The sequence below is a fragment of the Eriocheir sinensis genome, chromosome 32, assembly GCF_024679095.1.
Source record: "Eriocheir sinensis breed Jianghai 21 chromosome 32, ASM2467909v1, whole genome shotgun sequence".
NCBI lineage: Eukaryota > Metazoa > Arthropoda > Malacostraca > Decapoda > Varunidae > Eriocheir > Eriocheir sinensis.
Window position 1 is genome coordinate 6,578,822 of NC_066540.1, and position 24,582 is coordinate 6,603,403.

At 43.5% G+C, this 24,582-nt stretch overlaps 1 protein-coding gene across 1 annotated transcript in view; it reads right to left on the bottom strand.

The window, feature by feature from the left end:
• LOC127006419 (uncharacterized) overlaps positions 1 to 8,403 on the bottom strand; it is a gene marked incomplete at its 5' end in the record, with an annotated part of 37,807 nt that extends 29,404 nt beyond the window's left edge. The window contains 5 exons of the mRNA XM_050876372.1: positions 993 to 1,215; positions 1,941 to 2,134; positions 6,245 to 6,422; positions 7,263 to 7,367; positions 8,200 to 8,403. Of these exons, the coding sequence (XP_050732329.1) occupies positions 993 to 1,215; positions 1,941 to 2,134; positions 6,245 to 6,422; positions 7,263 to 7,367; positions 8,200 to 8,403 (904 nt within the window). The remainder of the gene's footprint in view (positions 1 to 992; positions 1,216 to 1,940; positions 2,135 to 6,244; positions 6,423 to 7,262; positions 7,368 to 8,199) is intronic.
• Between the last annotated feature and the right edge of the window lie 16,179 nt (positions 8,404 to 24,582).

A 24,582-nucleotide genomic window follows, 5' to 3' on the forward strand; every position in this document is an offset into this window, starting at 1 on the left:
ATTTAGGAGAAGTTACGTTTTCGTATGAGTTAAGTTGCGGTAGGGAAAGCATACCACTTGAATCCGAGTCCTACCTGGCTCAGCTTCTACTCGCCGGCCAAAGTTGCCAGCTATGCATTTTCTGCCGTAGTGTTACCACACTGGGCAACGGACCCATCCTGGCAGCGCTCCCTTCCACATTGTCAACGAGCGGACCTTGTCATACACTCACACTCTATCTTACTCTCTACCATAGTCTCTATTGCTGTCTAAATCATACTTGAAATAAGATACAAAACGGTAATTGTGGAGATTGACTCCGTGCCTCCAAAATACGGCATTACGCCTCCCTCTTATATACGTAGTTAAGGGACACATTTAAACTACTGCAACCGAACTTTAAATAACCTGACCTCTAATGGGGGGCCTTCACCCCCCTTGATCCCCCCAGCATGGTAACAATGCACTGTGACTGCAGCAGAAAATGCATAACTGGCAACTGAGCCAGGCGGGAGCTAGATTCCGTAGGAGTGCCCAGGAGTGTTTCTAGGGGGGGCACTAATTTTTTACTGATTTTCGAATAGTACGGGGGTCCTGGGTCCCTAACCCCCGTACTATTTGAGGGACGATTGTGTATATATATATATATATATATATATATATATATATATATATATATATATATATATATATATATATATATATATATATATATATATATATATAAAACGTTATCTATTTCTCTATCTCATTGATCTATTAACTGAATCTATCTAACCAAATATTAATCAAACTTCTACTCTAATGAAATAAAAATAAATAATAATAATAACAACAAATAAGTCAACCTCAAACAAACACAAACAAACACATCATTCCTTTAACAATCCATCTAAATATTAATTTCAAACCCAACAAACATCAATATTATTTTTTATCATCAATCAACTTCAAAGACCCCAAAAAAGAACCAATCAACACAAGTAAACATCAACAAAAGGAAAACCACTTACCACACCCACTCCTGCACTGCACCTCCTGGTGGGTGAGGGACGAGGAAGCCTGCTGCTGCTGCTGTTCGCCGTTCCCATGGTGTTGATGGGGGGGCAAGGAGGGGGCGGACTGAAGGGGAGTGATGGGGAGGGGAGATGGGGTGGTGGGGAGGTCAGGCGGGGAGGAGAGGCTGCCTATCAACATCTGTTCTTGTAGGGAGAGAGGCAGGCTGTCTTGGATGAACTGTGTGTGTGTGTGTGTGTGTGTGTGTGTGTGTTGGGGGCCGATGGGGATGGGGAGAGGAAGGGAAGTGAACGGAAGGGAAGGGAAGGGAAGGGAAGAGAAGAGAAGGGAAGGGAAGGGAAAGGAAGGGAAGGGAAGGAGGAAGAAGGAGGAGAAGAAAGGAAAGGAAGGGAAGGGAAAGGAGGAAAAGATGAGAGAAAAGGAAGGAGAGAGAGAGGAAGGGAAGAAATGAGAGGGAAAGGAAGAGAAGGAAGGGAAGAAGAGAAAGAAAGAAATAGGGAAGGAGGAAAGGGAAGGGAAAGGAAGGGATGGGGAGAAAAAATTGCATGGATTAGAACAGAAAATCTCTCTCTCTCTCTCTCTCTCTCTCTCTCTCTCTCTCTCTCTCCTTCTCTTCTTCCCTTCTTTCTTCCCTTCCTCCTTCCCTCCTCCCTCTCTCTCTCTCTCTCTCTCTCTTCCCTACCCTTACTTTCCCTTTCTTTCTCTTCCCTTCCTTTCCTTCCCTTTCTTTCCCCAAATCCTCCCTTCCCTTCCCTTCCTTTCCTTTCTTTTCCTTTCCCTTCCCTTCCCTTCCTTTCCCCAAATCCTCCCTTCCCCTCCCTTCCTTTCCTTTCCTTTCCCTTCCCTTCCTTTCCCAAAATCCTCCCTTCTCTTCCCTTCCTTTCCCCAAATCCTCCCTTTCCCTTCCCTTCTTCCCTCTCCCTTCCCCCTCCCCCCAAGCCTACCTCTCCAACATGAATGGCAGGATGCAGCAGGGTGACGGCTGATCTGCGGTAGGCCAGGTCACAGGTCACAGGGTTGCCAGCCAGGGCGAGCGACCTGAGACGGGGCAGGGCAGCCAGGGCAACCAGGTCAGGTCGGGTCGCCAGGAAGTTGTGGGAGAGATTGACCTCCTCCAGCCCTGTCATGACCTGCAGACCTGAGAGACAGATAGATAGATAGATGGATAGATACATATAGATAGACAATGTTAGCTAATAAATAGAGGTGATAGATACACAGACAGAGATAAAGTGATACAGACAGAAATAATTAGATAGATAGATAGATATGAGGTTTGACTGATAGATAAACAGATAAACAGGCAAATAGACAGTTACATACATATATGGATAGATAGTTACATATATGGATTAGAAAAAAGAAAGAAAAAATGGATAAATATATATAACCTAATCTCTCTCTCTCTCTCTCTCTCTCTCTCTCTCTCTCTCTCTCTCTCTCTCTCTCCCTCCCTCCTTCTCCCTCTCTCTTTCCTCCTCCTCCTCTTCTCCCACTCACCCCAGAACACACACACACACACACACACACACACACACACACACACACACACTGGCGGATTTGGGGGGGGGCCATGGGGGCCATGGCCCCCCCCAGGAGCTATGGTGGCGCCCTTAGGAGCTATGGTGGCGCCCCTAGGAGACCAAATAATTAAAATTTAAATTGGAATACATAATATTCCTTGGCATTGATCGATAGGAAAATATTATGTTCCATTAAAAAAAAGGCTCACTAGGGGGTGTGGGGGGGAGGGACGGGTGTGGGGGGAGGGACGGGTGTGGCCGTGTGGGAGGACGGGGGTTGGGGGAGGCCCAGGAGGGAGGGGGGGGGTTCTAAGGCAGCAACGCTTATCGTATTGTTCTAAACTTCTAGTGTTAAAGATGGCAGATGGCAGCCAAAAGTTAAGACTGATTTTCCTGTGTCATTTCACAAGAAAAAGGGAGAAGTAAGACCAAGGTCACTATGACACACATGGAAACATACAAGTGGTTGGCTGTCAGCCATCATCCTACTCATAAAGGTGCTTGGTGTGCTGTCTGCGTACTGTTCAAAACTACTGATGAAGGTGGTCACACTGGTGCACAGAAAATGGGCCACTTAGTAAGAACACCACTGACCAACTTTGCTGATCTGACTGGGCAGACTGGTGACCTATCACGTCATGCACGCAGCAGTTTCCACTTGCAGTGCAGTGAGCTTGCAGCTAATTTCCTCAAGGTGATGAAAAACCCATGCCAAGATATAGGAAATCAGTTGTGTTCGCAGCGGTTGGCAGAAGTAGAGAAAAATCGCAACATCTTACGCACAGTCATACCTCTCCTACAACTTTGTGCCGTTCAAAATATATCCTTGCGTGGACATAGGGATGATGGATATCTGATGTTACAGAATGGTAATGTGATAAACCCAGAAAATGATGGAAACTTTAGACACTTGTTGAGGTATAGGATAGATGCTGGAGATAAGGCTTTTGAACAACACATCAGAAACTGTAACATCCATAAGCTGCCAACATACATCAGCAAGACAACACAAAATCAGTTACTCACTACAATGTGCAGCCTTCTCAAGGAGGATATTATCCGTGATGTCAACTCTGCTGAGTTTTGGAGCATACTGGTGGATGAGTCAACAGATCGTCAGACAAGAGAGCAAATGGTTGTTGTGGCACGGTATGTAAAATGTAATGCTGATGGAAATTATGTAGTGCAAGAGGATCCTTTTGCTGTGGTGGACGCCTTTGAAAGGACAACAGATGTTTCAAGTCCAGTTGATGGAAATGAAGTGAAGTTAGATGGAGTCACTCTTGGCAAAATAATACTCTCTGAAATGAACAAAGCAACCTTGGATGTCAAACGCTGTGTTGGGCAAGGTTATGATGGAGCAGCTGCACTGTCAAGCATGGTATCTGGTGCAGCTATGATTGTGAAGGAATCAGCCCCGCATCGATTATTTTCACTGTGTCTCCCATGCAACCAACCTCTCTTGCTCAAAGTGTTTAACAGTTACCACAATCAGAAATGCACATGGCATAATGGCAGCTGTGATTAACCATTTTAACAGCAGTGCCAAACGTGTTGCTTTGCTCAAGAAACATGGAGAAGAAAGTGAATGTGACAACATCAATCTCTTAACTCTGTGTACCACTCGATTTGTTGAAAGACACACTGCAGTATCACGCTTCTGGAAATGCCTACCTACTATAGTTTCTGCACTTCATGAGATGATGACATGGGCAGACAGAGAAGCCAGTTCAAAAGCCAGCAGTCTTCTAGCTTCCTTAGAAAGAACAGAAACATTAGTCTCATTGGCTTGCCTCCAAGCTATATCATCAGTTATGAAACCATTATGTGCCGCACTGCAAGCAAAGGGAGGTGATATCACCCAAGCATTAAAACTACTGAATGCCACAAAATCTGAGCTACAATCTATGCGTGAAAGCAGTGAGATATCGTTTGCAGAGATTTTCAAAGATATTGAGGCCACAGCAGAGAAATTGGGAGTTGAAGTGAAGAAACCTCGTCTTCCATCTAGATGCATTTACCGAAGCACAGGAGCATCCAGTGAAGACACAGTAGACACTAAATCATATTACAGAATTAATGTCTACATTCCAGCACTTGATGCAGTGCTCAGAGATTTTCGTGAAAGGTTCGGTAAGCACACTGAACTGTCTGCTGGACTGAGCTCTCTCATTCCTAGTATTGTGAGTGACAAGTCATGGGAGGATGTACAACCTGCATTTGTCAAATATGGCCCACTGATGAAAGATAACCCAATAGAATCTTCTGTAAGAGACGAGTTCAAGATTTGGCAGAGGCATTGGTCATCATGTGAGAAAAAACCTACAACAGCAGTGGCAACAATCAATGAGTGTAAGGGTATGGAAGCTGTATTTCCCAATATGCTGACTCTACTAACTCTCTTAGCCACACTCCCTGTGTCAACTTGTGAGGCAGAGAGGATGTTCAGCAAGGTTGACCGTACGTGCTCTGCTATCAGGAGCACAATGTCCGAAGAGAGATTGGAGGCCCTTGTTCTGCTCCAAACACATCGCAATCGTCTTCCTTCTACAGAAGCTGTAATAGATAGGTTTTCCATGTCTGCTTTAAGGAAATTATCATTTACCTTGTAGAGTCTTCATGAGACCCCAATTCATTGCAGACTGCATGGTAACACTGGTTGCTTATGAGTTGAGTTACGAGATTCATTACATTCATTTGCTCAGAAGTCCAGAATAGCTTTTAATTTAATCTCAGTTCGGTTGTATTGATTAGGAGAAAGAAAACCTTAAGTTAGTTCTAGTCAGTCTACAATTTAACAAAACCCTATCCATTTTTCAATGCAAATTTTACAAAAAAATACGAATACTACTATTATCCCCTTCAAGCACTAAAATCTTCGTCATCTCTTTTCTGACCATTATTAGATCATTTTATTCAGATTTGAAAGAGTATATTAAAGCCAGATTGAAAGGTATATTTCTTTGATTAGAAGAATTTCCTTGGGCAACTGTACATGAATGATTTGTATATAAGCTGCCAACTGTAGGGATTTGGTGCCAGGTGCCCTGCATTATATTCTTAGTTACTACTACAGTATATTTTGATTTTACTGATTGATTGTACGTTTAACTATCATAATCATTCATCCTATAACATTTTCAAATGGATTCAGGTACTAGTAAAATCCATGGAATAATTACTCATTGAAAGTATGAAAACTTGCAAGTAAAATTATTTATGTTTTAAATTTTCATTAACTATTATTGATGTTTACTTCTATAAATATTTTTGATTAGCAAGTATTTTTTTTTTACCTATTTCAATCTTCTTGTGAAAAAAATATCAAATGAACTTTCTAAATAGCAAAACACTTATTGTTAAAACACAGGATTTTTTCTGAAAGGCCTTGCTCATGGTGCTTTAAAAAGCACATAAAATACTTCAAAATCTCAAAAACCAGCTGATTGGGCTCGCTTCGCTCGCCTATCTCTCTCACCAAAAATTCAAAGCGCCCCTATCCTCTTTGGCCCCCCCCCAAGAAACCTCCCTAGATCCGCCTATGCACACGCACACACACACACACTCTTCCTTCTTCTCCCTTCCCTTACCCTTCCTTCCCTCCTTTCTTACCCTACCTTTCTTCTTCTCTTCCTCCCTTTCCTTCCCTCTCAAAATATAAATAAATAAATAAATAAAAATCTCCCTCCCCCCTCCACCCCTTCCCCCCTCTCACCCTAACTCACCCTTGAGGTCCTTCAGTTCATTATGGGAGGCCAGCAGCACCAGGAGGGCGGGGGAGGAGGTGGGGGGGAGGTGGGGGAGGGCCGCCAGGTGGTTGTGGCTCACGTCCAGGTACGCTAACGAGGGGAGGTGTCGCAGGTGGCTCACGTCCGTTAGTCTGCAGTGGCTGATGTCGAGAACCTGTGGGGGAAGAAGGAGTAAGAGAATGGGAGAGGGAGGGAAGGGGGAGGGAAGGGGAAGGGTAGGACAGAGGAGAAAAGGAAAGGAAGGAATAAGGAAGGGAAGAGAATGAAGGGTTAGGAAGGGAAGGAAAGGAAAGAGGAGGAAGAGGAGGAAGGAAGAGGAGGAGGAAAGGGAAGGAAACAGAAGGGAGGAGAGAAGAGAGAGGACAAAAGGAAATTTAGAAATAGGGAAGGGAAGAGAATGAAGGGTTAGGAAGGGAAGGAAAGGAAAAAGGAGGAAAAAGAAGGAGTGTTGACAGTAAGGAGAAAGGGAAGAGTGGAGAGAAAGGAGTAGAGAAGATTACAAAAGGAAGAAGGGGGAAGGGAAGGAAGGAAGGGATGGGAAGGGTAGGGAGTGGCAGGGAAGGACGAAAGGATGTGAATTGGAGAGACAGGAAGGATGGGATGGGATGGGTAGGGAAGAAGAAAGGATGGGACAGGAAGGAAGAAAGGAAGGAAGGGTAAAACAGAGGAAAAAAAAAGAAAGGGAAGGTAAAGGAAGGAAGGAGAAAGGGAGGAAAGGAGGAAGGAAGGGATGGATGGAGGAAGAAGGGAAGGAAGGAAGGAGGAAAAGAAAGGACAAAGAGAAGGGAAGGTATAGGAAGGAAAGGAGGGAAGGGACAGAAAGAAATAGGAAGGAAGGAGAAAGGGAGGAGAGGAAGAAGGAAGGAAGGAAGGAGGGAGGAAAAGAAGAGAAAAAGGAGAAAAGAAAAAATATATTAGTAATCAATCAATAACAACAACAATAATAATAACAATCTGAGAAAATAAACAAACTCTCTCTCTCTCTCTCTCTCACCTTCAAGTTGGGCAGCAGCTTGAGAGAGTCGTCAAGGCATCCTTCTTGCAGAGCGTTGTGGGACAGGATGGCCTCAAGCAGGTGCTCCCACACAAACTCTCCTGCCTGAGGGGGGATAGAAAGGGGAGGAAGGAAGGGGGGGTTAGAATGCACATACGAAAAGGTAGATAGGTATCATACACACACACACACACACACACACACACACACACACACACACACACACACACACACACAGGTAGGAATTAGGCTATATATGTACACAGATCTACAAATACACACACACTGACATACGCACACACACACACAGTTAGTTAGTTAGTTAATTTACACACACACACATACACACACACACACACGGTAGCTCAGTGGTTAGAGCGTCTGCCTCACAACCAGAAGGACCGGGGTTCGATTCCCCGACCGGGTGAAGATAAGTTGGGTTTATCTTCTTTCACGTGTAGCTCCTGTTCACCCAGCAGTGAGTAGGTACGCGACGTCAGGCAAGGAGTTGTGACCTCGTTGTCGCAGTGTGTTGTGTGTGAGTGGTCTCAGTCCTACCCAAAGATCAGTCACTGACCTCCGAGCTCCTTCCGTAGGGGAACGGCTGGCTGTCTCGAGAGACCCGCAGTATACCAAGAGGTGAATTACACACACACAGATCTTCAAACACACACTCACACACTGACATACGCACACACACACAGTTAGTTAGTTTACGCACACATGCACGTCCAAACGCAACTTAAAAAAATAAAATAATAAAGTAAACAAATAAAATAACTATACAAACTAAGGTAGTAATAAACAGAACTAATAACGACAAATAAATCAGCGGCCTTTTTTTTCTGTTTATTTTTTCCTTCGCGTTACTTCCTTCACTGTAAAAAAAATATATATAAATAAATAAAAATAAATAAATACCCCCCCCTTCACCCACCTGGTCAGCCCCACACTCCACAAAGATCTGGGTGAGGGCAGAGAGGCTGCGGGTGACCACCAGGCGCCGCAGCTGTGACCGCAGGGCCTGGAGTGCTCTGAGCCGGGTGATGGGGACGCCGCTCACCTCCAGGGAGTGCAGGCTGCGGAAACACCTCAGGCTGACCTGCTGGTGCTGCTGCTGGGTCTGGTCTGGGGGGGTGAGAGGTTAGGTTAAGTTAGGTCAAGTCAGGTTAGGTTAGGTTAGGTTACCCCTTCCTTCCTATCTCTTCCTGTCCCTTCCCTTTCCTTTTCATCTCTCTTCCCCTTCCTATCTTTCTTCCCTCCCTGCCACTTCCTATACTCTTTCCATCCCTTCCTTCTGTTCCCTTCCCCCTTCTTGTTCCTTCCCTTTTGTTATCTTCTCTACCCATTCTTCCTCTCTGCTCATCTCTTCCTCCCCCTTTCCCTCCCTCCTTACTTTAACAGATTAGGTGAGGGTAGGTTAGGTTAGGTTAGGTTAGGTTAGATTAGATTAGGTTGTCAGGTTAGGTTAGGTTAAATTAGGTGCAGGTAGGTTAGGTTAGACAAGATTTGGCTAGGGTAAGAAGTAAAAAAATGGGAAAAAGAAGTAAATTTGCAGAAATGTTAAAAAGAAATAATGGGAAACCAAATCAAAGCAACACACACACACACACACACACACACACACACACACACACACACACACACACCATTCATTATTCTTTACAACACACACTACATTAGTTTAGCATATATCAGGTTAGGTTCGACTGGGCTACATTAGATAAAATTTGCCTAGAGGATAGATTCATCGAAATGCTAGGTTAAGTTAGGTTAGGTAAGCTGATCTCAGTTGATAAGTTTAGGTTAGATTAGTTCAGATTAAATGATATAAGGTTAGATTAGGTTATTTTAGATTAGATAAGATTTTGATAGGTTAGATATTGCATTAGGTTACAATCACCATCCACCTCCAGCCATTACAATAGCACCCCCCATCCCAACCATTACAATAGTACCCCCCAACCCAGCCATTACAATAGTACCCCCCATCCCCACCCACCCCTCCCCCACCATTGTCAAACTATTGTACCCAGAGCCTGCCTCGTATTTACCGACTTCTCAGCCATAGCTATTGCCAATAAACACCAATAATTAACTACTTTAACGATAACTGTATATGAAGGCAGTTATTGGGGTCAAGGAGGCAGTTTTTGGGTCGGAAATCGGCAGATATAGGAGGCTTAGTACGACAATTCTTTACTGTTATCTATTATGGGAGCGGCGATTAGCGGACTTTTTTAAATTTTTTTATTCACTCATTTTGTTGCCCTTGAGCCGTCTCCTTTGGAAAAAAAAAAAAATGCTGCTCTCACCTCTCCAGGGCCACAGTCGGAGTCCCCCCACTTTCTTCAGGAGGTCGAGGTCATCTGGAGGTGCGGGATGGCGGGTGCTGGCGGTGGTTGGCAGGACGTGGAAGTGGGTGTGCCTCCATCTCCAGGATCAGCGAGAAGGCCTCCTGCACCTCCGCTTAGTGTTTGTGTGTCTGGGGTGGAGGCGGAGTGACTGGAGTGTTGGGGTGGAGTGGAGTGGAGGGGAGGGGACAAAAGGTAGGGTCAAGGGCGAGAGGGAATAAAATAATAGAGACCGACAGTTAGAGGAGGAGGAGGAGGAGGAAGAAGGCAAAGAACAAATGAGGAGGAAGACAAAATAATGCAATGGGGAGGAGGAGGAGGAGGTGGAGGTGGTGAAGACAATGAAGAAATAGGAGACAGAGGAGGAAGTGGAGGAAGAAAACAAAAAAAATAAGGAAGATGGTAATAATAAAATACTGTGTTTCTTTGCTCCAATAACTAACAAAATAAACAATCACCAGATCATACCACTGCCGCACCCCCAACACAACCTTCCTCCTCCCACCGTCAACTTACCAAGGGCGAGGTGGTGGTGGTGGTGGAGGAGGAGGTGGGCGGACTGCTTGAGGGCCAGGGAGAGCCGGCACACACGCTCCAGGGCCTCCTCCTTCATGGCCATGGCTGCGGGGCTGTTAGTTTACTCTCTGGAGCTTGTCTGGGGTCAGTCTGTGAGGATGAAAAACAAAGGTGTGTAATGAAAACCTACCTGCACGTACCTATGTTTTAACCCGTCTTCTGCGATTGGCACAGATTTGGCCTTCACTGGTAGCCTGGTACTGTGGGGTAAGATGCCCCCCTGGGGTGAAAGGCACCCCCTTGGTTTTGTCTTTCTTTCTTTTCTCAACCAGTCACATGATCAAGTAGGCAACGCCAACTCTCTGTGCTCACAGGAACTACTGGAGTAAGCAATGGACAGTTGCTCTGGCCACAAGAGGACATTTATTCTTTTTGACAAATTTCTTGTAAGTTTTCAGTGATTTTAATGATACCTAATTAACGACAAAGAACTGTAGAGTTAGCCTGATGGCTATGGATACTTGCTCTAAGATGTCTAGACCATATTGCATGTGATTATACTTTGCCTACTTACTTGTAGGAAAGATGGTGACATTTTGTGTATATATGAGTTGTCAGGATAAGAAGTCCCCTGTGCCTTTGGGGTAAGTTGCCCACAGGGAGGCCTTTTACCCCACATGTGGGCCTTTTACCCCATTATCAGCAACAAAGAAAAAAACTCCATCTCCAGCTTTGTCTGATGAGGATGAATGGCCTTGTTTGGTGTGTGGGGAACCATTTGCTAATAGCAGACTTTCAGAAAAATGGGTCCAATGTCGGGGTTGTAGAAATTGGTCACATGAAGAATGCACAACTGGAGTAGGCCTAGATATGTATGTAAGTCAAAACTGCAAGTCTGATTAGGCATTACAGTATTGCTAAAAATAAAAAAAATAGCAATACTGTAATGTCTAATCAGACTCACAGTTTTGACATACATACAGATCTAGGCCTACTTCAGTTGTGCATTCTGCATGTTTAAGTTTTTGAAAGGCATCCATAAGTGAACACTTTTGAGTTTGAGACTATAAGGAAGTTGGTGTTTTTAACTGTTTCAGATATCAATATTCAACAGAAAGGACATACTTTATCAAATTAATTGAACATTTAGTTCCATATATTTTTCATGAAAGGAGATGTTCCTTTGTTACAAAAATTCAGAAGAAAGGGAAGCTAGTCTAATATTACTAGTCTCTAAGAAGGGGATACCTTTTAGAAAATTAATTAATTGTTTAGTTTTACATTCTATTCATTAGGAGACACAAATTTGACTGTGTTCCTATATTTCACATCGAGAGATTTATAGGGTATAGTTTTCAAAAAGGGAATACATTTTATATTTTCATAATGTGAAAAAATATTTTCCTTATGTTTCTGTGAGTTTTATTATTGTAAACCAGAGTGGGGTAAAAGGCCTACACGGTGGGCTTCTTACCCCACATGCAGGGTAAGAAGCCCCCTTTTATATTTTTTTTAAATTGTCATTATAATGAAGTGAAAATCATAATGAGTGGATATAATATATATCATAGATAGGCCTTAGCCTAAGCTTTCAACAGAACTTTTTTTTAAAATTCTATTGCAAAAAATGTGGCTACAACAGGCAATCTCCCTTAAGGGGGGCAACTTACCCCACCTTACTCTAACATATAGTCCCAGGTCTTTCTCTGCCTCTGTGGTGGATAGTGTAGTGCTTCCCATGTGGTATTGATTGGTATGCTGGATTTTGCCTTCACTGGTAGCCTGGTAACATACACTCCCAGGTATTTCTCTGTCTCTGTGGTGGATAGTGGAGTGTTTCCCATGTGGTATTGATTGGTATGGTGGATTTTGCCTTGACTGGTAGTCTGGTAACATACACTCCCAGGTCTTTCTCTGCCTCTGTGGTGGATAGTGGAGTGTTTCCCATGTGGTATTAGTGTGCTGGATTTTGCCTTCACTGGTAGCCTGGTAACATACACTCCCAGGTCCTTCTCTGCCTCTGTGGTGGATAGTGGAGTGTTTCCCAAGTGATATTGGTATGCTGGATTTCCCCTCCCAAGGTGCAGGACTTTACATTTTTCTTCAATGAATTGTAGCAGCCACTTTTTGTTCCATTCCTGTAGCTTGGTGATGTCTTCTTGTACGAAGTCCGCAGTCAAGGGGTTAAGTTGATAATTCAGGACACTCTTCAAGGCGTGCCACCTTTATTCCATGGGTCATCTCCTCTGATCTTGCTGGTCTGTTTGATTCCTGGCCACAGTAAAGTTTATTCCCTCTATGGCTGTCTGTTTCTACACATTTCCTGGACTGCCTGCTGCTAAGGGAGGTAATGTGAGGTTGATTCATTGATTTGCTTGGGTTAGGTTACCTTTGTGCTATTGTAGGCATAGAGGTTAGATGCAAAAGGGGGGTGCAGGGGGTTTGACAGATAAAAGAGAAGGGAGGTTAGGGGAGCAAGCCATCTGGATTTTTGTACAGCATTAATTCTTCTAAATGACCCACCACAGCTAATGCCCCAGCTACTTATCAGGCCCCAGTGTGTGGATGATCCCTCCCCCCACACACTTGCACACACACGCTTACACACAACCTACAGGATGATACAAAATATAAGGGTATCATTCCATTTTATGTACAAAGAAATGAAGAAAATAATAACAACAATGATAAGACCAAAGCTTGAATATGCTGCAGTTGTGTGGTCACCTCACAAAAAGAAGGATATCAGAAAGTTAGAAAGGATACAGAGAACTGCAACTAAAATGGTCCCAGAACTCTCGAATATAACGTATGAAGACAGACTGAAGGAGATGGACTTGACAACACTGGAACAAAGAAGGGAGAGAGGAGATCTGATCACACTGTATAAGTTGGTAAATAAGTTTGATGAGGTGGACAGAGATGATCTCTTCTGAACTGCGAGAATGCAGGGGATGAGAGGACATAGGAAGAAACTTAATAAAAGAACCTGTTTGAGTGACTTTAAAAATATAGTTTTCCACATCAAAGTGTTAACACATGGAACAGCTTGCGGGAAGAGATGGTGGAGGTGAGCAGTGTCCAACAAATGAAGGAAAGGCTGGATGAATGTAGATATGGAGACGGGACTATTAGAGCTTAGCTCGGGCCTGGTAGACTACAAATAGGTAAATAGGTCTACAAATAGGTAAATACACACACACTCACCAAAATTAAAATAAGGAGCAAGTAAAACAAGAACAAAAATAAGACTAAGAAGTATGAGAAGAGGAATAAGAAGTATATTTGAAAAAAGTAGAAGTTTAAAAGGAGACATGAGAAAGCAAATCACACACACACACACACACACACACACACACACACACACAAAAAAAAAAAAAAAAAAAAAAAAAAAAAAAAAAAAGAGGAAAAAGAACAAACAAAAGAAGAAAAAGAACAGGAAGAGCAAAAATAATAAGTGGAAAAAGAGGAAAAACAAGTAAATTTGCAAGTAGAAGTAAAAGTTAAAAACAAAAACAGTGAGAAATCAAGAGAGGAAACACACACAAAAATATTAAGAAGAAAAAATGAGGACTAAACACAAGAGGGAAGCCTACTAATTTTGAGACACTGACTGCTATTTTTGGACAAAATATGATGCTGTTTATTATGGAGATAGTATTTTTTCTGGAAATCACTAAATGATGGACTTTTCAGTGTCTACTGTACACCCACCACTGCAGCCGCAAAATGTCTGGCAGAGAGGTTCAACTTGCTTACTGTTTCTGTATTTCACTCACTGCTCACAAAGATCACACATGGACAAACTAGAACAAAACCAGGCAAATTAATGTTTTTCCTGCTGTGTTTTCCCCCAGAGTGCATGCGTATTGAACAATAGAGCGACTTATTTCCGTAAGGAGGTATCTCTCACAACACCAACCCACATAGTGGACTGTCGCCGCCATGTCCCGTCCTGCGCTGCGTATTTCAGCCGCCCCACACTGCATGCCAAATAAATTTAAACTAACCAAACCTAACTTTACATGGTAAATATTGAAAATCACTACACGCCTCCAATATTGCTCCCACGGCATTACTAGCCTTTCCAAGCTATCACATACTGTTGTGTTACTCTAGTTTTACCGGCGCATCAAACATGTACTGTGTCTACAAGTGATGATAAGGAACAACAGATAATATTCCTCTCCCATTCAACAAAATTAAAACACCTGGTAGTGGGGAGAGTTATGAAGACCAGGGAAATTATGGGGTAAAAGCAGTTATTGCAATGATGCTGTCTACCTGAAATAAAGCATTTCTGTGCTGTACTTATAGCAAAAATATATATTTTGTAAATAAAGCTACCAATGGCTACCCTGTGGGCCATCGCCATTTTGATGGCGACAGTGCACATGCTCAATAAATGCACGAAACTTCTCTCTTGCTAAGGGATCGAGTGTTAAAGGAAAATCGAGTATTAAATGTAAAAGATTTCAGGGTTCAAGTAAAGTTGGTTTGAGAGGCTTTTATGTTGGTTTCATATGTGCGACAAGTATAATAGGCGTCATGGTCAGCTGTTTCTTGGCTTATCCCTGCCCTGGTCGCCACTCATCAGTACCCTATTTAAAGAGGAGAAATGGCGGACGGACCTGGTAGACATTCTGTCCAGTAAAGGTAACGGTAAGGGGGGGTCCAGGTGGGGCACAGCCCCCCTTGGTTAGCACGGGGGTTGAGGGGAGTGAAGCCCCCCCAGTTAGCTGTCACGTCATGAAGTTCGGTTGGAGTAGTGTAAATATGCTCCCCCCCACCCAAAAACCCCGACTTCCTGCGGGTCCCCCAAGGGGGAAGGGGATTAATTCGGCCTTTTTCTTTACTTGTAAGTACTTCTGTCTTCATATAATGGTTAAGGGACATTTATTTAGTCCCTTAATATCGTATTTTTGAGCCGCAGAGCGACTCTCAACAATTACCCTTTACATAACCTACCTAACAGGGAGGGTTGGCCCCCCTCAACCCCCCTTCCATTTGCAATGGAAGAACAATACAGCAGTGTGTTGTATGGACACAAAATACATCATATTCTGGAATAATTCTAATGGGGCTTCACCCCCCTCACCCCCCTTCCATTTTCCGTAAGTCACTTGTTCCTGCACTGCATTCAGGGACCAGAAAAGAATCTATCTTGTAAATATTAACTTCACGGTAAAGATTCGTTTTAGTACCATGCCAGTATTTCATTACCTACCTTATGAAACATCACTAGCTCTTCATATATCTTTTCTACAAACGTTCAACAATCATGGAAACGCTTCCAAAATCCTATTCAAGGACTATTTATTGTTGAAAATAGGGGATAATATTCACGAAAGTGTAGTGTCCTTTGTCGGCGGGTAGCGGCGATGCTATGACGTCACAAAATAACTCACGGAGGGTTTAGGATGGGGGAACATATTTAAACTACTCCAACCAAACTTTATGACCTGCTAACGAGGGGGCTTCGTCCCCGTCAACCCCCCCTTCTAACCGCCCCCCCCACATGTATATGCGACTTATTTCTGCGAGGAGGTATTTCTCGCAACACCGGCTGCACCGCTGCTGCAGCCGCCGCCAGGGGAGGCTGCGCTTTCGTGAATATTATCCCCTATTTTCAACAATAAATAGTCCTTGAATTGGCTTTTGAAAGCATTTCCATGATTATTGAACGTTTGTAGAAAAGATATATGAAGAGCTAGTGATGTTTCATAAGGTAGGTAATGAAATACTGGCACGGTACTAAAACGAATCTTAAGCAACTTCACCGAAGGAGGCTGCCCTCTCGTGAATATTATCTGAAAAAACAAACAAAACAACAAGAACAAGATTAAGAAATAGAAGAGGAAAAGGAAGTGAATTCAAAGATAGAAAGAAAGGGAAAACGAAAACATTGAGAAAGCAAATCAAAACAAACACACACCCTTCTTAGCAACACCCACCAAACTCTCCACACTCCATAACTCACCTTGTCTTGTTCACGCCTCTTTAACCTCACAGTAGAGCTAAAACCAAAGAAACAATAACACCATGGCCGCCACGAGTCCAGGGAAGGTTAATAAGGGCAGAAAAGAACACAAATATGACCGTCCTCAGCTTCTTGTTTACCCTCCCTCTCACCCTTGGCCAGGTTCTAACGCCGTTTGCCTGGCTTCGTATCATATTTAAGCTAAGTCTCCGTATATTTCCATTTTTAGAAGTACTTTATTTACGTTTTGTACATGATTTTAGTTTTTTTAGTCAACACATGCAATATTAAACATATATACTTAATTTTACTTCTACTTTTGTTCCAAAGCTAGAGTCAAAATGATAACTCGAACACAAGTATTATTCATGACCAAGACCAAGCTTTTTATCTCAATCTCTGCCTTTTTGACTTCTACTGATTCCTTTATATACTCAACGACCGTACATAAATTAAAACTATATCTATATGTATTTAAACTATGCCTAACATTGAAATTCTACTCTTAACTTTGTAGAAAATAGTGCTTGTTATCATATAAATTCAAATACTGCAAAGCTAAGCCAATAAAACAGCTCCGAACATCTTATCAGCTGACTGTGACTCGGCCCAATGGCAATGTATTTTTTCCATTCTGTTTAATATCATGCGTCTGTCCTCTATGCTAAAGCACTAGGCTACCCCACTATCAGACTATCCATTAACTATTGATTATATATCTATATATCTATTGGCAAATTATTAGTAGACTTTCTGGCCTATTGGTAGGTTACTGTTGTCAAGCTGAGAGAGAGAGAGAGAGAGAGACAGAGACTTGATAATTTGATGTGCGTGTTTGCTTTAGTCTGATTAGAGCAGGAATAAACTAACAGCAGCATAGTAACAGAAACAGCAGCAGCAGTAGTAGTAGTAGTAGTAGTAGTAGTAGTAGTAGTATAGTGCGCGCCAGCTAATTTGGCCCGTGAGAGGGAGGGCCGTGAAAAATGCTCATATGTCAAGTGAACGTATTTGGCTTTAATTAATGTGCGTCATTTAAAAAAAAAAAAACTTTTCAAAAGATATAAACACACACTAATATTATTTTAATTCGAACTGCAATGAGCTACACAGTGTACTGTTACTTATATATTTAGGTTATTATAAAACGGTGGAGAAAACGTGACAACAGTGTTCAACAGTGTTGTCGGGTCACGACCTCACTGCCTCACCTCTGGCCACTCCCTGTTCCCTCGGCCCAGCCCGGCATTCCACTTCCATGATGGAGGAGCTTCACGGGAAAGCCTAGGTCATTAAGCTCTTAAACTTAAAGCGTTGCCACATATCTGTCGCTCCGCCTCCAACAGGGTCTAGCTCCCACCCATCTCTCTCTCTCTCTCTCTCTCTCTCTCTCTCTCTCTCTCTGTCCCTAATTTTAACAGATTTGGAAACGTTCTCTGTAGGTCCTCCGTAGTCCTTCTCTTTCTGGAAATACTCGTGGACGTTGAAAACAATGTCCTTTGCCTGACTACGTAAGTGAGACGAGTGATGGTTTGGATGAGCTGCCATGCTTCCTCTGTGGTGGATGGATTTTTATTAAATACGTAAGTGAGACGAGTGATGGTTTGGATGAGCTGCCATGCTTCCTCTGTGGTGGATGGATTTTTATTAAATAAAAATCCATCCACCACAGAGGAAGCATGGCAGCTCATCCAAACCATCACTCGTCTCACTTACGTAGTCAGGCAAAGGACATTGTTTTCAACGTCCACGAGTATTTCCAGAAAGAGAAGGACTACGGAGGACCTACCGAGACCGTTTCCAAATCTGTTCAAATTAGGGACAGAGAGAGAGAGAGAGATGGGTGGGAGCTAGACCCTGTTGGAGGCGGAGCGACAGATATGTGGCAACGCTTTAAGTTTAAGAGCTTAATGACCTAGGCTTTCCCGTGAAGCTCCTCCTTCACGGGCCAAAATAGCTGGCGCGCACTAGTAGTAGTAGTAGTAATAGTAGTAGTAGTAACGCGTAGTAGTAGTACTGTATGCAGAAGTAGCTATATATATATATATATATATATATATATATATATATATATATATATATATATATATATATATATATATATATATATATATATATATATATATATATATATATATAATAGTAATGGAGTCATGCGCTGGATATACATATAGATAAACATATAGACAAAGACAGATGATAACAGGTCAATGACACTGGTATTGCCAATGGATGCTCCACAATGACTCAGAGGTCCAAAACTCTGTCTAGTCAGCAAACCAATAGTCCTCGCAGGAATCCCACGGAGTCATAAGAACATAAGAACGTAGGAGTCTGCAAGAGGCCAGTAGGCCTGTACAAGGCAGCTCCTTTGAACCTAAGCTCCCGTGTATCTAACCCCACCTAATATCGCTGTCCATGAATTTTTCTAATCTATTTTTGAATGTGACAATTGTATTGGCACTCACCACGTGACTGCTAAGCCTATTCCACTCATCCACCACCCTGAAAACCAATTTTTGCATATGTCCCTGTCGAATCTGAATTTATATTGCTCGCTCTCATCCTCGCTGTACTCCCCAAACGGCCTACCCACTGGTTTGTCATACTTATCTTTACATTCTTGGCCCTGTTGCATCCATTTATACCTCCATCCACACCCCTAGATACTTGTATTCTTCAGTCTGTTCCAACTCATCCCCTTCCAGTCTCCAAGTTGTTTCTCTCTCATCCTCTGACCTATTGACTATCATAATCTTGCTCTTCTCACTACTAAATCTAACACCAAAAATCTTCCATAGCCCCCTACCACATCTACCATTCTTTATAAGTCTCCCGCAGTCACTCAAAATCACAACATCGTCCGCATACAACACATACAACTTGTCCTCTCCAACTTTCACTCCTGCATTCATTCTTCTCATCCTAACTGCCAGCTCCTCTGTATACAGGCTAAATAATGTTGGTGACAGGAGTCACAGGATGTAACCCTGCCTCACTCCTCTCTCGCTCTTCACCCAGTCTGTCTCTAGGTTCCCTAACCTGTATTTAGCTCTTGTGCCGGTAATTATTGAAAATCACTCCGCGCCTCCAAAATACGATATTACGCCTCTATATTGTACTTAAGTGATGGTGTACTTAAGGGACGAAATATATATCCCTTAACCATAATATGACGGCGGAAAAAATTAAAAGTAATCAAAAAGTGGTAAAGGTAGTGAAAAGGCATATTATACATACGCGCACTGTGTTGGTGTCGTCGTCGGCGGGGAGGTGAGCAGCGTTGCCAACGATCCGGTTAGCAATGGTACACAAAGTTATATACTTAGAGCGCGCGCTCCCGTGTTGTGGGGTTGGCGGCGGGTGAGGCAAGCTACCCTGGCGCGGCAGCCATCTTGGGGAGCCCACTTTCCCTCACTCTGTGGTGGTGGTTTTGATGGTGGTGGTGGTGGTGGTGGTGGTGTTGAGGGTGGTGATGGTGGTGATGATGGTGGTGATGGTGGTGGTGGAGGTGGTGGTGGTGATGGTGGTGGTGGTGGTGGTGGTGATGGTGGTGGCGATGGTGGTGGTGATGGTGGTGGTGATGGTGGTGGTGGTGGTGGTGGTGGTGATGATGATGGTGGTGGTGGTGGTGGTGGTGATGATGGTGGTGGTGGTGGTGGTGATGATGGTGGTGGTGGTGGTGGTGGTGGTGATGGTGATGATGGTGGTGGTGGTGGTGGTGGTGGTGGTGGTGATGGTGAAGGTGATGGTGGTGGTGATGGTGGTGGTGGTGATGGTGGTGGTGGTGATGATGGTGGTGATAGTGGTGGACTGATGGTGGTGGTGGTGGTGGTGGTGATGATGATGGTGGTGGTGATGATGGTGGTGGTGGGGATGGTGGTGGTGGTGGTGGTGGTGATGGTGATGGTGGTGGTGATGGTGGTGGTGGTGATGGTGGTGGTGGTGATGATGGTGGTGATAGTGGTGGACTGGTGGTGATGGTGGTGGTGGTTGTTTTGATGGTGGTGGTGGTGGTGAAGGTGGTGATGGTGGTGGAAATGGTGGTGGTGGTGGTGGTGGTGATGATAGTGGTGGTGGTGTTGTTGGTGGTGGTGATGATGGCCGTGGTGATGTTGGTGGTGGTGGTGATGGTGGTGGTGGTGGTGGTGATGGTGGTGGTGGTGGTGCAACTTGATCGTGGTGGTGGTGGTGATGGTGGTACGTACGTGATAGTGGTGGTGGTGGTGATGGTGGTACGTGATAGTGGTGGTGGTGGTGGTACGTGATAGTGGTGGTGGTGGTGGTGGTGGTCTTGGTGATGGTGGTTTTCATAAACAGAGAGAGAGAGAGAGAGAGAGAGAGAGAGAGAGAGAGAGAGAGAGAGAGAGAGAGAGAGAGAGAGAGAGAGAGAGAGAGTATAAAACCTGAGTTATGTCATATGTCACGTCAGTCAGTCTCTCTCTCTCTCTCTCTCTCTCTCAACCAACTCCTCCACCTACCACCAGCACCACCACCATCACCACCACTATAGCACCACCACCACCATCACCACCACTATAATAGCACCACCACCACCACTATAGCACCATCACCACCACCATCAACACCACCACCACCATCACCACCTACCACATACCTCCACTTTGAAGTTGCCGGCTGGAGCACAGGGTTGGCTGGACTGGGCTCCCAAAGATGGCGGCCGAGGTACTTCCGGTTGCCGCACCTGAGTGTACATAAGATATATGAAAAACTCAGGGAGGGGAAGCTTTACACTTCCGGGGAGGCTCATACACGGCGAGAACAATTTCCGTCGAAACGACAAACATACAGCCCCCTATTTTAATAACACTTTTTACTTTAGCGATAAACCACAGATTAATGGCCTATATACTCACAAAATACTTTCCGCAACAGGGGATAAGAAGGAAATTTTGGAGTTCGATTCCCCGTTCCTACCCTGTAAGGCTCCAAGAACGCTTAAGGGGTCTCCCTCCTACAACCCCTATCACGGAAAGAAGAGGAGTACTAAGGTTAACAACTAAAAACACATCGGGAAAGAATCTCGGGTTCGTGTAGGACTGTAGGTGTATGGGGTGTGTGTGTGTGGTGTGAGTGGGTGGGTGTGTGGCAGGAGTTGGAGTAGACAGATCGGTGGGCGGCCACCGTTGCATGCGGGTAATTAGGAGTTTATTGGATGTAGTTCGTGTCTTTATTATAAGTGGTTTTCATGTTGGTAGTTTTTTTTTTTTATGTGTGTATTGGGTCATTGTGAATATGTTGCGAGAATCTAGCTGCTGTTGCGTAAGGCATTTCAGTGAAATTGTGGGAGTGGTTGATTCTGCAGTGCTTGTAGACTGCTGGGGAAGGTAGCGTGGTATCTTGTAATATTTTCTTGGTTATTTTGTATTGTCGCTAGTGTTGGAATTTCGAGAGTGGTTAGTCGTTGCCAAATTTTTTCTGCTTTTTGGTGGATTCTAATGTTGAGTGGTAATGTCTTAGTGGCTTGGTGTATTTCCTCGGTGTTTAGTGTGTATGGGTGTCTCTGGCCTGTGGCAAATCTAAGATTGGATTACTTGAAGTTTACTTTGTTGTTTTTGGCTGAGAGCATGTGTGGGGATGGGAGGGTAATCAAGGACGGGGAGTATTAAAGTCTTGACTAGATGTGTTTTTGTTTTAATGGGCATTTCCGAAAATCTATATAGTATTTTTAAGTGGTTTGCAGCAATGGCTCTGCGCCGACTGACGTGGTCGCAGTATCCTCTTTTCGAGATAGTCAGTCCCAAGATCTTTCCGCTATCCGCAGTCCTGTTTCTGCCTGCTGTCGTGATAATGTCCTCGTGTTTTCTTGCACCGAGGCGAAGGATCTTGAATTTGGTGGGGTTGGTTTTGATTTTCCATTTATATTCATATGTGGAGATGGCCTCGATCCCCCTTACTGCTGCTCTTTGGGCCATATTCACCGACGGGCCTTGGTAACCGAAGATCTGAGGGCCGGATTCATCAAACCACTTACGAGACCTATTGATGGTAAGTCTTCTGGTAACTCCATCATCTAGGAATGCTCTTGATCTTAAAGAGACTCTAGTGACAATGAAGGAAGTGTCGACCAAGCCAGTACTTCATTCACTGTTATCGGAGCAGCCTAAACACAAGGATCATTCGTAGAGGACAGATTTACTTAAAGACTTACCAACGACCGGTCTTGTAGTGGCTTCATGAATCCGGCCCCTGTGTTACGTCGTCGGCGCCCTGGAAACGCTACCCCGAGTTTTATACTCGCCCTGCGGCGTCCCCGTAGGGGCAGGAAGAGGGGCCAAGTAGCTGATTTATAATCTATTAAGGTTTTATTTAAAATGAAGGGAAAATTAGGGTAGTTTATATATGGTTACGGTTTCTTAACTTGCAAGGTGACGAAATTTACTTTTGAAGCAGCGGAAAAATCTACGCAAGGTGGATGACTTTAACAGATAGGACATTTACAAGCAAGAGCTGGCAACAACTCCGAAATGCGTGCGCTGGTAGGGGGAGGGGAGGAAAGGGGAGGGACGGTAGACGCTAAGTTACGGCGGGAAAGTGACTAAGTATTGAACCACATTGTGTAATTGTAGTCTGAGGGGGGGGGGGGGGATGTGTTATGTTATAGGTTGTGATTAATGATAGCTTCTTCCAATTACTTACATACCTATGATGGCCTTGTAGTGACTTATAATCACTTATAATAACTTATGCTCACTTATAACTACTTGTAATCACTTATAATGACTTAACCTACATTTTTTTCCTTATACTTCTAAGTTTCTCCTCCTCCCTACACATCCCGGCATTACACTCTATGTCATATTTTACTTGTCCATATTCCCTTACATACTCTTCTCTGTGTTTCAAACCTTCTTTATACCATTTCCATGTTTTCTGTACACTCCACTCCAACAACCTTTTACTTCCTCCCCTGCCTTTCCTCTCTCCAGCTCCACTCCATCCTCCCCATACATTCTTAAGGTGTCAATAATATATTCTCACATCTTTTTCCCTCCATCCTTCCTCTCCTTTGTTATCTTCTCCTTTTGTTTATACGTTTCCTTCCTTATTGTTAGTCGTACACTTGTTCTTTGGTCTAAATATAACTTTTCCACCTCTCTTCCTCTTCTTTGCAATTTGAATTTCCCCTATTCCTGTTCAACCTCTTCCTTTCTTTTATTTCTTTCCTTATTTCTTAATTTATCCATTTATCGCCGTTCCCTTGCTTCTTCTATATAGTACTGTACTATATTAAAATTAAAATTAAAATGGATGGCCAAAGAGTACCATAGTACAGATAAAGGCATCTGCTACTTATCTCATTTTTACTCCAGCTCTCCTAATGTCTATATACCTTGTTCTTCGTCATATTTTCTTCAAACTTTTTCCTAAAGGTAAGTAGCAGATGCAGGGCTAATCTGTCTCATGGTACTCCCTCTCACTCCATCCATTTTAATTTCTTGCACTCCCTCTTTTCCTCTTTTAGCCTTAGTTCCACCTCTATCAGGTTATGGTCTGCAAGATCATATATTTCCTCCTCTTCATTTTATGGAACCTATTGTGCACCTTCTCTGTCACCAAGACAATCTGCCACACATGTTGTCCATCTCGACTCCATGTCACATAGCGTGTTCCGATATAATGGACGAGCCAATAAAAAAGAAGAAAGACGTAAGTTTGTATAAATACGAGAAAGCTGTGCATGTAGTTTTGTGTACGTATATATGTATGTATCCATGATCATGTCCGTGTGTGTATGTATGTGCAATTTTCATGTCTGCTGGGGATTAAAATCGCATCAAACCTCAAATTCTCACCAATGCATCGATGCAGCAAATAAAGCGAACAGAATGTTGGGCTTCATTAAAAGAAACTTTTATTCAAGAATAAAGATGTAATACTTCCGCTCTACAATAGTTTAGTAAGACCCCACTTGGGATATGCGGTACAGTTTTGGTCTCCCCACCATGCAAAGGACATTGCTAAACTAGAAGGTGTTCAGCGTCGAGCAACAAAAATTATCCCTTCCTTGCGCAACAAATCCTACGAAGAAAGGCTTTCCACCCTTAACATGTTCTCTCTTGAGAAACGTCTCCTCCGAGGAAAACTGATCGAATGTTTTAAAATACTTAATGGTTTCACGAATGTAGACAGAACAAAATTGTTTATGATCGATGACACTTTGCGAACGAGGAACAATGGCACAAAACTCAAATGTAGACAAGTAAATTCAGACTGCACCAAATTTTTCTTCACCAACGTTGTAGTGCGAGAATGGAATAAGCTCCCACCATCAGTGGTTCAGTGTAACACGATTGACTCCTTTAAAAACAAGCTCGGCCGTCACTTCCTTGAACTTAATATTAACTAGAGTAGAAAAGCAAAGTTTTGGAGCCATCTGATTAATGTAAAATCACTTAGGTTTAAGGACAGACCACCTAGTCTGGACCATGGGGTCTGTGTGGTCTGATTT